Source organism: Pogona vitticeps, chromosome 9 (assembly GCF_051106095.1).
Source record: "Pogona vitticeps strain Pit_001003342236 chromosome 9, PviZW2.1, whole genome shotgun sequence".
Classification (NCBI taxonomy): domain Eukaryota; kingdom Metazoa; phylum Chordata; class Lepidosauria; order Squamata; family Agamidae; genus Pogona; species Pogona vitticeps.
Window position 1 is genome coordinate 3,923,657 of NC_135791.1, and position 13,142 is coordinate 3,936,798.

General features: G+C 49.2%; 1 protein-coding gene across 3 annotated transcripts in view; it reads right to left on the reverse strand.

Annotated features, from left to right (window-relative positions):
• The window catches only part of DLGAP3 (DLG associated protein 3), a 41,057-nt gene extending 38,013 nt beyond the window's left edge, over positions 1-3,044 (reverse strand). For all 3 annotated transcript variants that reach the window (XM_078380074.1, XM_078380073.1, XM_072979746.2), the window contains exon 1: positions 1,917-3,044. In XM_078380074.1, coding sequence (XP_078236200.1) covers positions 1,917-2,987 — 1,071 coding nt within the window. In that variant the 5' untranslated portion in view covers positions 2,988-3,044. The remainder of the gene's footprint in view (positions 1-1,916) is intronic.
• Positions 3,045-13,142: the final 10,098 nt, after the last annotated feature.

Here is a 13,142-nt window from a genome sequence, read left to right on the forward strand (position 1 = left end):
TCTGAAGTGGTTTCCCATCCCCTTCTTCTGAGGCGGTTCTGGGACGGTGCCGCTGGCCCAAGGCCACCCAGGCTGGCTCTTCTCCCAGGAGGCCCAGTGGGGGAAACAAACTTTTAATCTCTGGCTCCACAGCCAGAGACCTCAACCACTGAGCTATTCTTCTGTGTTCAGCAAGACTTGTGTGCAGACTTTCCTTTCCTTAAAGCATTTCCTTTCTTGTCCCATATTGTCCTTGTGTTGCGACTCTGTTTTCCTCTGCCTTACCGCCTACGGGAGGGGGGGCATTGATCAGGCTTTCACCCAAGCCGCCTTGCGTGCCATGAGGAAGGTGGCTCTTCCTCATGGTTGGTTTGGGCACCAGTAGCAAGAGGCCAGAGGGGGGCGAGACGTCCTTCCAAGCCCTGGGCATCCTCTTGCAACTGGCTCTTCCCTTTGTGCCGTCTTCTGTGGGAAACGGCTCTTACAACTGTGACATTTCTCTAATCACCGACATCAAGGTGCAGCGAGGCGGTGCATTCTGGGAAAGCAGCACCAAGCCAAGGGACCAAAGCGCTCAAATGCAAAGGGAGGCAGCTTTCTGGGTCAGCGAAAGGGAAGGACCTTATATGTATTTGTGGGGTGGGGAGAGGGACAGACATTCACTGGGGAGCATTTGAAAGCATTCCATTCCCTAGGGTCAACCTGTCTTTTGGATGAACGGATTGTGACTCAAGCAGGGGAGCGGCAAATAAGATGAACTTCTCCTGCTGTGCATCTCTCTCAGAGATGAGAACCATTTCTTAAACGACGGGATCTCCTGATCCTCTCGCGTTCCTGGGGACTGCCCCGAATACTCAATGGATTTAGGGGACTTGTACCCTGAAAGGTCACCTGACCTATAACTGATCTTCCCACACTAGAGATGGGCTCAAACCGGCACAAACATTTCCTTCCCCCGTCTCCCCAGCTGGATTTCCCACTCACCAGCTGGCTTGTGCTCCTCTCTTCCTCCTCTTCAGCTGTTCAGCCAGTCCCCCCACAGGAGCACAGGCTTCCCCGCTCCACCTCCTTGACCGATCGCCCACTCAAACCAGGAGGCTGGACAGGCAAACCTGTGCCCCTGCCAAGGACTGGTCAAACAGTCAAAGAGGAGGAGGAGAGGAGCATGCTCTGGCTGGTGAGTGGGTCATTAGACAAGGGGGGGGGAGGCAGAAGAGAGGAACGTGTGACATTCGTGGTACCGTACATACGAACTGGCACGAACCTCCGAATCGAAGTTCGTGCCCATCTCTGCTCCACATTGCCTGCCCTTAGAGAGCCTTCTAAGGCCCTCACCCAACTATAATGCCAGGCATATGCATGATGTGGAGCCCTGGCCATTAAAATGGGATGAAACTCTACAACTGTGCAGATTGTAGATGTGCCTCGGACTCGTCCGTCAGGAACCGCTGGCGTCCCTTTCTGCATGGTCTCTGGCTCGCAGCTGTGCAAGCTGTAGATCATTTGGTTGACACGAGTGGGGATTTCTCCTCTCTGAGGAGCGGGTGGAGGCCTCCTTCGGCAAACTCTGCCAATGCCTGGCTGCTCATGCAACGGACTGTTGAGTTAAAGAGGTCCACAAATGAGGTATCTGGCTGCAGCTCCAGTTCGATTCCCCCACTGGGCCTCCTGGGAGAAGAGCCAGCCTGGGTAGCCTTGGGCAAACTGGACAATCCCCAAACAAAGGAAATGGGAAACCGCTTCTGAGTATTCTCTACCTGGAAAACCACGAAAAGGGTTGACAGGATTGATTCGAGGGCACATAATTATTATGAATGGAGGGGAAAAAAAGGATCCTGGCCTATGTCTGTCTCAGAGGTGAACACCGTCCACTTTGAAGAAGAGAAAACACCAAACTTGCTTCCCTCGCACTTGGTGGCCTCTACCCACCTCCTTACCTGGAGATAATGGTAGGACCGATCCTTGGCCTTTGTGTCTTGGAGCATCAAGGCTTTCTCTGAGCCGCTTCCTGGGCCAGGATAGGCCTCTCGGGCTTGGCTGACGGTCATGGTGTGCCAGGAGCTCCTCTTGAGCGTCTGGCCGTCGAGGGACATGGACATGCCGGCGCAAGCAAGACACTTGCCTTCTCCACCTCCGCTCTTCAGACTTTTCAAGGTCAAATCTCTGAAGGCACTTTCAGGGGTGTCCACGCAGTACTGGGTGGACTGGTCGGCGGCGTGCTGCCTCCCGGACACCATGTAGCTGCTGTCGCTGTCCAGGTTGTCGTCGGAGCTCCACCAGCCCATCATCTTGTTCCGGTGGCGGGAGGAGGAGGAGGTGGTGGAGGTGGCGGCGGCGGCAGCATCCGGCTTGCGCTCTTTGCTCTTGCTGCGCTTGCCGTGGCGTGACTGGCGGTGGGGGTGGTGCGGGTGGTGCGGGTGGTGGGGGTGGTAGCCCCCTTCGCCCCCGCGGCCTTCCATCTTGGTGCCGTTGTACTCCCTCTTGGAGGGGGCCTCCAGGGAATGGGACTTGGCGAAGAGCTTCTGGACCGAGTGGACCAGGTGCCGGATACGGCTGGGGCTCTCGCTGCGTGGCTGCTCGGTGCTGCTGGCCCGCTGGTACTGCAAGGTGTGGAAGCCGTCGTGGTGCAGGGGCAGCTGCTTCTCAAACTGGTCGAGGAGGGTGGGGGGCAGCCGGTTGATCTTGCCGGACGGATGGGCCGCAGCGGCCGCCGCTGCCGCCATGCACTCGTCGCAGGAGTCGTACTGCTGGGGCGTGTGGTGCATCCTAGGGAAGGTGCTGCTGCTGCTGGCCCCGGAGAGCGGTTCCGTTAGGCTGAGGGGCGCCTCGGCCGAGCTCCGCGAGGGGCAGTAGTGGTCCAAAGAACACGGCTCGCTCGGACTGAGGAGGTACGGCGGGCGAGCTTCCTGGTTATGGTGGATGTATTCCATTGGCGGGTCACAGGCCTCCGGGACACAGTGGCAGGGGTGTTCGCGTGACTGGCTGCGCTCCCCATGGTAGCTCTTCATGGTGTCATAACCGTCCGCTCATCTTGTCGTTTGGGCTGCGGCGACGGACAAACATGCGGCGCCTGGAAAAGGAATAGCAGAAAGAGAGGGATGGCATGAAAGCACGGGATGTGGGAGGAGTATAATCAAGCGGTCATAGAGAAAAAGCTCAGATATTTCCTTTAAAATGTAGTCTATTACTTAGAGAATACCATATTTTTCCGTGTATAAGATGCCCCCACTTTTCTAACCCAAAATTAAGAAATCTAAGTGGGGCTTAGCAAATGTGTAAAAAGCATCAAAGTGCCGCAGGATGGCTTTGATCCCTGCTTTCTTCCTTTGTGCTAAGCCCCATGTGGCTTAGCAAAAGGAGGGGGAAAGGGATTGAAGGAATTCCACGACTGCACAATCATTTTGATCCCTTTCCCACTTATACAGCCACAGGACTGCTTTGATCCTTCCCCCCTCCTTTTGCTAAGCCCCATGGGACTTAGCAAGCAGAGGGGAAAGCAGGGATCAAAGCGGTCCTGCAGCACTTTGATCCCTGCATTCCTTTTGCAAAGGCTTAGCAAGTGGAGGGGAAAGCAGGGATCAAAGCCCTGGAAGATCACTTTGATCCCTGCTTTCCCTTCCACTTGTTTTTTTCTCCTCAGCTTACTTCCGTGTATAAGATGACCCTCAATTTTTAGTATAGTCATACATGGAGTGACTGGCTGCCTGAGTATTGCTTTGTGTGCGTTTTTTGGCTCTTAAGGAGAAAGGGGTAAACGTGTTTTAAACGACGGACGGACGGACAGACAAACAGACAAGGCTTCTACTTTTCTTGAGCTGGGCTGGAGGTATTCTCCGGCAAATTGAAGGCTCACTTTAAAGGAGATTGCTCCTATTACAGTGACCCTTTCCGGTGTGATCAGTTGTGCAGCTGTCTGATCACACTCAACTCACTTTCCGAGAACAGCCCTGCAGCCCTCCTTTCGTCTTCTCCTTGTTTTATCAGCAGCCAAAATATGATGTAGGAGAGCCAAGGGCCATGGACAGATTAGAGACCTCGATTCCAAACCCAGCCTCCCTGCAAAAACTTCCGTCAATCCCAGGGCTGCAGGAGATGTATTTATAGACATTCCCTTGAGCAGCTATAGCCTCTCAACCCCTCGGCCATTAGTCAAAAGCAACTGTAGCGTGCAGCCTGAGAGTCGGGCTTGGAAAGGATCCGAGAAGGCAGGTGTGCAAATGAAAGGTGGTGGGGCGAAAGCCATCTTTGCTGACCATGGGGTTTCCAGCTTCAATATCAAGCGGTGTTTCCCTCAGACTGGACCCACTTCAGGGTAAGAGTGTAGCATATCACTCTGGTAAAGGATGGTCAGAATTTGAAATAACTAGTTGCGAATAACTAGTTGCTATACCACGGATCTAAGGACAAAAAACCCAAATGACTGAGTGGGTTGGAAATCCAGAACAAGATGCTCTTATATGAGTTCCAAAATGGCCAGTGCTGGACACAAGGCAACACTTATGATGTTGATGAAAATGCTGCGTACAAAAATTAATAATATATTTTTGAGACTGAGGATGGCAAATAGTTAGATGCAGTCAGCTCTCTTAAATAAATGTGAGCTTTGGTCTATTTAGAAAGAGATGCTAAATACAGTGGTACCTCGCTAGACAACGACCCCGCTGTACGACAAAATCACAGGATGATGACTTTTTGCGATCGCTATAGCAATTCGCAAAACAGTTATTCCTATGGGGGAATTCCGCTGGATGTTGATTAGGTCCGTGCTTCGCGGACCGTTTATTCGCACGACGACGATCTTTACAGCTGATCGTCAGGTTCCTAAAATGGCTGCCCTGTGTTTTCCGGACCTATGTTTCGCAGGGCAGCCATTTTAACAGCTGTTCAGCGCTGATCCAGCTTTGCTGGACAATGAGGTAATTTCCCCATTGGAACACATTAAATGGGTTTCAATGCATTCCAATGGGGAAAGGCTTTTCACATGACGACAATTTCGCTTAACAGCGAGTTTCCCGGAATGGATTATCGTCGTCATGCGGGGCACCACTGTAGATGAAACTCTTTTGAAATATAAGTCTGTAGAAAATCCTTCACATCCCATGGATTGATAGGATAAAGAATAGAGATGGGCACGAACCGCCAGTTTGTAGGTTTGTGTCAGTTCGTCCTCTGGACGAACATATGTTCGGTGCCTCCCAGCCCCACCTCCTCTGGTGGGCACCCAATCAGAGGTAGTGCCCAGGGGAGGCGGGGCAGGGAAACTGGGGTGCTGCCTGAGTGGGCATCTGCTAGAGGAGGCGTGGCTGAGAAGCACCAAACAACTTGCTTGTCAGGAGGCCGAATCAGCACGAACTGCCAAAACGGTAGTTTGTGCCCATCTCAAATAAAGAATGAAGAGGTACTTCATTGGAAAGGAAAGCAAAAAAAGAAAGATAAAGGTTGGATAGCTTAATGTTTCAGGTCTCTGGCTGTGGAGCCAGAGGCTGGGAGTTCAATTCCCCCCTGTGCCTCATGAGAAGCAGAGCCAGCCCATGTGGCAAACTGCACAGTCCCAGTGCTGCTCGCAGAAGAAAGGAACTTCTGAATGTTGTCTATCTAGAAAACACTGGGAAGAGTTGCCAAATGTCAGAATTGACGTGACGGCACATTATTATTCCTGCTTACTGAGAAATGCATGCGAGTTCTCTTATCTCAGACATATGAGTTGTTATGACAGATATAACATACTGCGATGGATCATTGAAGATCAAGGTTGATGGGGATGAGGTAGAAGAAGGTGTGGATGTGTAACGATCAAGGCTGGGCCTTAATCAAGAACCATTAATCCACATGGTGAGAGAGAGTTGTAGATATTCCTTGATGGCAGCCAACCTCAACAACTGAGACAGTGCCCAGAGAGAGAAAGAGAGAGATTCAACCGAGGCCACCAAGCGAGGTTTCTCCCCTCCTTGTAATGATACAGCTCTGTGACAGCAAGAGCGAAGTAAGTGACAGTGAATAGTTTTCCAATTTTTCCCCATTTCTTTTTTTGCCTTAAAAAAAAAGAGAGAGGCGCGGATTCGTTTTTAGCCGCTCATAAAAAATGCAAGAAGGAAGGAATGAATGAAGTTGGAGCCGGGAATGGGGGAAGACAGAGAGAATGACGGAAAAGAGAACGGAGTGAGGAGGGGAAGCAGGCATTTCTATAGAAAAGAAGGCACAAGGTCACCTCGCTCCTGGAGTAGATTTATCGGCGCTTCACGGCTATAGGTTCCAGCAAGCCACAAATCACCCGTCAATTATTCATAAATATGAAACTGCAGCATGAAAAAGGGACCGAGGGGGGCCAAGGACAGCAGGAGTAGCCGTCCACGGATTGTCCACAGAAGCAGCTGTGGCTATTGAGCCAGGAGGGGATGCAGCTGTGCCGGATAATTAAAGGGCTGTGGACACATTGAGCCAGGACCAGATCTTAAGAACTTCTGGTCCTCATGAACATGTGCAGGCTAAAAGGGACTCGCTTTGCTCCACACCGCTCTGCGAGCAGCTGCTGCCAGCTCTTACAAAAGTGGCCCTTGACCTCATGCACGTTGATCAGCCCTGATTGGCTTTGCTGGATGCAGACGTTTCACTTGTAGGGGATTCAGGTGGGGGGGTCTGAACCCTGGAATGACAGCAACGGGGGCCATTCAAAGCAATGACCTATTAGTAAACTTTTTTTTCAAACGGGGGCCTGTTTGGAACCATGCTTCGCAAGGGGAATTGACCAAGAAATCGCTGGAGTTTCTGCAAACTCGCATGCTGCCTTTAGCAGATTCGGCTGGGAGGAAACTTTCCAGGCTGGGGAGGCTGTCCATCCATCCAGCACTAACCAATGGTTCCTTCCCAGCCTCTGAATAAAAAAGGAAGCCCCGCCTCTCTGCTATGTGTCTTCACCCCTCTCTTTAGTCTGTTGGAAGCAGTCGGTTTATTAGTTTGCTGTTGATCTGTTGACAACTGTAAGCAAGGAAACATTTCTGTTCTCTCTCCTACTAATATCTCAGAGCGAGTTATTGAGACTGTAAGTGCCAGTTAAGGAGAAAAGGAGTACATTGGCGCTATTATCCTCTGTGAGTCTTTGTACTTCTACTGTATAGCAAAAGGAATTTTAACCAACAATTCCAAACTCTGCAACAGAAATTCAAGATTAATAGGGGCAGCTGCAGGATTCTGAGGTCTACTTTCAGCTTCCTCATCACAATCATCTTCATGTCCTTTCTCCCGATGGCTCAAGAACTCTCACTGAAGGAAACCCAGAATCTAGAAATGTTTCTTGAGGGATCCTAAGCCTCCTCCTTCAGCGTGGTTGCTGAATTTGGGGCCTTGAAGCCTGAAAAGCTATTCCCCCCCCCAAGCTCCAAGCAAGGCACCTCAAAATCTAAAGCCAGCCCCGTGTGCGCTTCATTTCCACATCAGTTGTTATGTGCACAGCTGGCATGTGAGGGATTTGTTTTAACCTCATTAGGACCCTTCAAAAAGCTGGCTTCCAAAGAGGAAATAACTTATTCTCCTGTGTAGCTTGACTAATTAACAGACGTCATTAGCAATCTTGTTAGCATATTAAGCGAGGGCGCCATAGGCTACCTGGCTCTGCAACTGCATCTGGAAAAGTAAATTGTAACCAGGGAAAAAACAGGTATCTTCAGAATTATGTCTTCTTGGGTTCGGCCAAAAGCCACGGAGCAAAAAAAAGGAAGAGAGAGGTTAGGTTCTCAGCCTGAAAGGTGAGAGGCATTGAGAAAGAAGAAAAGGAAAAATAAAATCTGAGAAGCCCTTCATAATGTGAAGGGGCAGAATGTGTGAGGAAATTGAGTGTGGCTTTAATTTAAATAAATAATCTTCCTATAATTACACAGGGGATAAAAATAGCTCAGGTGGAAACCTACAGAACAGACTGAGCTACAGCTCTCCCTCAGTAGACAAACGCTTATTTGTTAGTTTATCTCAACTGGCACTTATTGTCTCAGTACATTCACTGAGAGATACTGGTAAGGAGAAAGAAAAAGATGTTTTAGTTTACTCACAGTTCTTCATAGATAAAAGCAAACAGCACCCATCATCTCTAACGTTTTGCCAATCTGCAAGATCTAACTATTCGGAAGTAGCATTTGCATTGAATCTATTCTGTCATTAAGGCCTGAAACTCTGTAGGGCTTTAAGTGGAGTGGGGACATGGGGCTCCAAGTACGTCCTGCCCCCACCGCCCCACCCCAAGACCTCCGAATAATCACTGGTGAACAAGTTCAGCTGAATACACTGACTATGCTCAGGCGGCTGGCAAACCCAACAAGACAAGGCTTCTCATAAACCAGGAGCTAATAAGTGTATTCATGTCAAAGAGCTTGCAGGCACCTCTTCAGATCTTTAAGCACTTCTTCAGTCTGAGAGATGAAATGTCAGATACGTGACCTAAATGCACACCCCCCCCTCGAGGGATGGGATTTTTGAGTTTTGAGTTTTCCAGACTACAAATGCCATCATTCTCCATTCTGGGATTTCTACCTATTTTACAGACACTAGAATGTGGCTCGCCTGGGAGGAAGGCCTAAATAAGAAGGCACTGGGGCTGAGCTAGGCCTAGATCCACCGAAGCTTCCTGTTCCTGCCCCAGGGATGTTTGGAAGCTGACTTTCTCGGCAGCGATTTAAACAGCTGATCGGCGGTTCGCAAAGCGGCTTTCCTATGGCCGATCTTCACTAGACGACGATTCTTCCCCATTGAAACGCATTAAACAGGTTTCAATGTATCCCAATGGGGAAATGCTTTTCGCTAGACAATGATTTTGCTAAACAGCGATTTCAGTGGAAAAATGCTTTTCACTAGGCGATGATTTCGCTAAACAGCAATTTCAGTGGAATGGATTATCATCGTCTAGTGAGGCACCACTGTACAAGTAATGAGCGCTCAAGTGTGAATCAGATGTTCAGCCTCTTTATCGTGAGATAAGAGGTATGGGCCATGAAGTCACACCCAACAAAAAGAGCCGGGGCTTGGAAGGGGGTAACGCCTCTGATGCCTAAGAAATGTCAGGGGTGGAAACCAGAGGCGAAAGATTTGAAATTTGGCAAATGTTGCCATCGATCTATTCAGATTTTGAATACCAGTTCAGGATTCATGTTGGGAATATTTGGCCTTTGAAGGCTTTCAGCGTTATTGTGGCTGTTCTTAACGAGCTCGTTCACTGCTGGCTCTCAAGATGCCAGCCCCCGTTGGAGGCCAGTTGTTTAAAATGCTGCAATTAAAGAAAGCGAACGTCCAGAGGATGGAGCCGAAAGAGCTAACCAATTAGCTGGAGGAATATCTAAAACAAACGTTCTTGTAGGAAGGCTTAAAAAAAAAAAACACCATACACAAAAAAAGGGAAAATATTTCCATTCTGTCAAATGCACTGGGGCCTCCATCCAATCTTTGTCTCTTTTAAGCCAAATCAATCTCTAGGCTCTTTGCCTGCCTGACAAATCTCTTCTTTTTCAAAGAAAGGAGGTTTCAAGCTTCATCGCAAAACAACCCGCTCTCCTTGCCTGCAGGCTCGATTAAGGAGAACCGCCGGTCAACGCCTGCAGGACCTCAAACCAGGATGCTGGCAATAGAAAACCAGTCGCTTCCGAAAACCAGTCGCTTCCGGCTTTTCTTTGCCTGGTTGGTTGTAACTGACCCTTCGCCGTGGCAGGGTTTGCAGTGCAGTGATTGGAACAGGCTTGCTGGGGGGGCAGTATTATGGGATGGAGCCACCAGACAGGCAGCTCACATTTTGGAAAGGCGGGTGAGGAGAGGCGCTTTTGAACAGGGCTGGCTTGTCTCTTTGCTTCCACTCTGGCGGTTCCTTAAAGCATGCATAGAATACAGTATAGTAATGGAAATATCTTACTGGTCTCCAGGGAAAGGGGACTTGAGTTGCGGGACTCACTGTCAAGTCAGACTTAAGTTGCACCGGTGACTCAACTCAGATGCAACTTGGGTTTTCCAATGACTCAGACTCAACTTGCAACTTGAAATCCACGCACCCCTCCTTTTTTCTTCAAGGGAAAAAGCTTGTTTTTAAAGGGACTTGGGACTTGTTCTGAAAGACTTGGACTTGGGACTCGGGACTTGTTCCCAAAGATGTGGACTTGGGACTTGGTCCCAAAGACTTGGACTTGGGACTTGGTCCCAAAGACTTGGACTTGGGACTTGGTCCCAAAGACTTGGACTTGGGACTCGGGACTTGGTTCCAAAGACTTGGACTTGGGACTTGGTCCCAAAGACTTGGACTTGGGACTTGGTCTCAAAGACTTGGACTTGGGACTCGGGACTTGGTTCCAAAGACTTGGACTTGGGACTTGGTCCCAAAGACTTGGACTTGGGACTTGGTCCCAAAGACTTGCCAACATCCCTGCTGATCTCTCTGGAAATTTTATTCAAAGTACCCAGAGTCGGGCACAATGTTAAAACCAGGGCGGTGTCTTAACTTCTTAGAACTTGCAAAAGTGACTTTTTGGGTTACTGACTGAGGAATTTGGGCTGTAAAAGTAATTTTTCCAGCTCTGCTTTTCACTCCCCTCCACCTGTCCTTTTTCCAACATGGTGATGCTGGGTTACAAACCCCATCACCCCCAATTGATATGGCTACTGGAATAGTGGGAATTGTAGTCCAGCACACCCAGAGGAGAACCGACTTGGGAGGAGCTGTTTGGAAAGCCACCTTGCTAAGAAAGCAGCTGTATGAATGACATTGAAGGCTGCAAAATTCTGGCTTAGTATTAGACGTGTGCAAATTTGCCCTTTTGCACTACAGCTCCTGGAATTCTGGGTGTTAAAAGTCCCAAAGCACAAAACAGTGCACTTTTACTTGGCAAACAGAACACTTCATTTCTAAAGGATTTTGTGCACCTAACATTTCTGGAAAGAGACCCCGATTGGGCCATGTTCTGATATACTTGTCCAATTCGGGCAACATCCATTTGCAAATTTAATAACCTTCCGGGCTGCAGTTTCAGCGCATCCCAGAGAATCCCACGAGCCTGGTCATGAAGTCCGGGGATAATGGGAGTGGTAGTCCAACAGACATGGAAGGCACCAAACTAGACAAGGATAAACACGAGCGACTCTCTAGGTTTTGCAGATTTTATAAACGTATGTTGAATATTCGCAGATGGGTAAACAAATCTTAAAAATCTGGCCACAGTACGAACACCCTATTAGTTTTAATTGGTCTACATGGAAAGAGGGTCATGGAATCTGTTACTATGAAATAAATGCTAGAGCAGGGGCTGATACACATGTATGCCCCTGATGGATGCAACGCCTTTAGATTTTTTCAAGCATTCCAGTTATTCTGGGTTTTTTTTCCTTTGAAAAAGAAAATTAAAAAGTCATAACAGCTAACCAAGCCTGTCATTATGCAGCAAGGCGGTCTTTGTGCTGGCAAGCAAGACAGAATAAACAAAGTCGGGCCCGGGAAGTGGGAGGGCGAGGGAACCTTACAATTTTCTTATAAAGACGTTGGGGTTGAACTGTCAGCTCCCACGGGCTCGAGGCATGGCGGAGACGCCTGTCTGGAGGGGAAGGAAGGCAAGCGTCGGATCCCCGCAGGCGGGAGGCTTTAAATTCCCCAGGTTTCCCAGGTTTGATTCTGAGTGCTCCAGGCATGCTCTGAGGTGCTGGCCTTCATTTCCAAAACAGCCGCAGCACCTTGGGTGTTTTCTGTCAAGTTTGGACTAAAACCCAGAGAGGATGTACAGACCCCGAGCCCGGAGTTGAACAGCTCTTGTGAAAAGGTTAGTGGTATTATTCAAAAATATCAGGCACAGTCCATCAAAATTATAAAAAACAATGACTGGTGTGAGATAACAGAGACATTTTTAAACCAAAAACCTAAGTATTTGTTAAATATTGGAGCACTATGTCTGCTCTTCCTAATTTTTGTAACTCTGATGGTGTGGTTTCCGAGATCTACAACTGCTTATGTTTGTGTGAAATTTCTTGATCTTGTTCCCAAAGCCCCAAAGACGACGGGGATCCCCGGAAGTGTGTTCCTTCCAGAGGTGAGATGTTTCGATGGCCAGGTCTCTGTCCTTGGTTAGTTTTTTTTCCAATTCTTTATTTTCAACTCTGGCATCCCTTGGAATTGCAAGGTCAATGATCTAGACCTTTATTTGTTCTATCACTCCTATGTCTGGGAAGTGGGGAGATGATGGCTATCACTTGGGTAGGGGCTGAACCCAGGTAGGGGCTGAACCCAGTTGGCAGAGACGAGGGAAAAAGGAAGTGGAGGGGGGGGAGGAGGAGAAAGAGGGAGGCAGAAATAATAGGGCTGGAGCACAAAGAGTGGAGAGAAGTGGAAGAAGAGCTGGATAACTCACTCACTCACGCACTCACGCACGCACGCATGCACGCACTCACGCACTCACGCACTCACTCACTCACTCACTCACTTTTCTGTGCCACCAGGGAGGTAGACAATTCCCTGGTGTAGAACCTCTGGACAGCAGGCTGGGTGGAAGTCCCTGTGGCTAAGGAGAAGATGCAGTGGAGAAGCTCCGATCTTTGCAGTTCATGAAGACCATGACGGAGGAGAGCCTCCCCACCACCCTTCACACAGTGAGATGAAGAAACCAAGTTCCCCATCCTTAGACTGGGCGCACAAGTCATGAAGGGCTTCTGTTTTTACGATGGCGATGGCCTTCTCCTGTCAAGCCACTTCTCCCTCTCCTCTGAACCCGGATGAACCCAACGTGACACGCAGGTCACAAAGGACCGAGGGCGCTTTCTGGTCGGTCCCCAGGGGGCCAAAGCACACGCTCCCTCTGTTGAGGGATCTAACTCTGCCATGCCTTGTCTCTGTTGCAACATGTTCCAGCTAATGCATTCAAGGTGGGGGTGGGTGGGTGAAGAGAATATAAGAGCTATTCACAGTATTCCCAAATGTCAGATACCCATAGAAGCCCTTCTGTTTTTACTTAATGCTCCAGTAAAACAATCAATATTTTAGAGCCACATGAAAAATTCATTTCTTCCTTAGCGGTGCCAGCAAGACTTCTGACAACGGGGTGTATGTGGGGGAAATTAAGAAAACAGCTGGCCCACACTTTGCACAGAAGACTTTTCAAAGTGTGGAGAACTCCCCAGCCCCCTCTGAGGAGATGCAATCCTCGGACATCATAAGG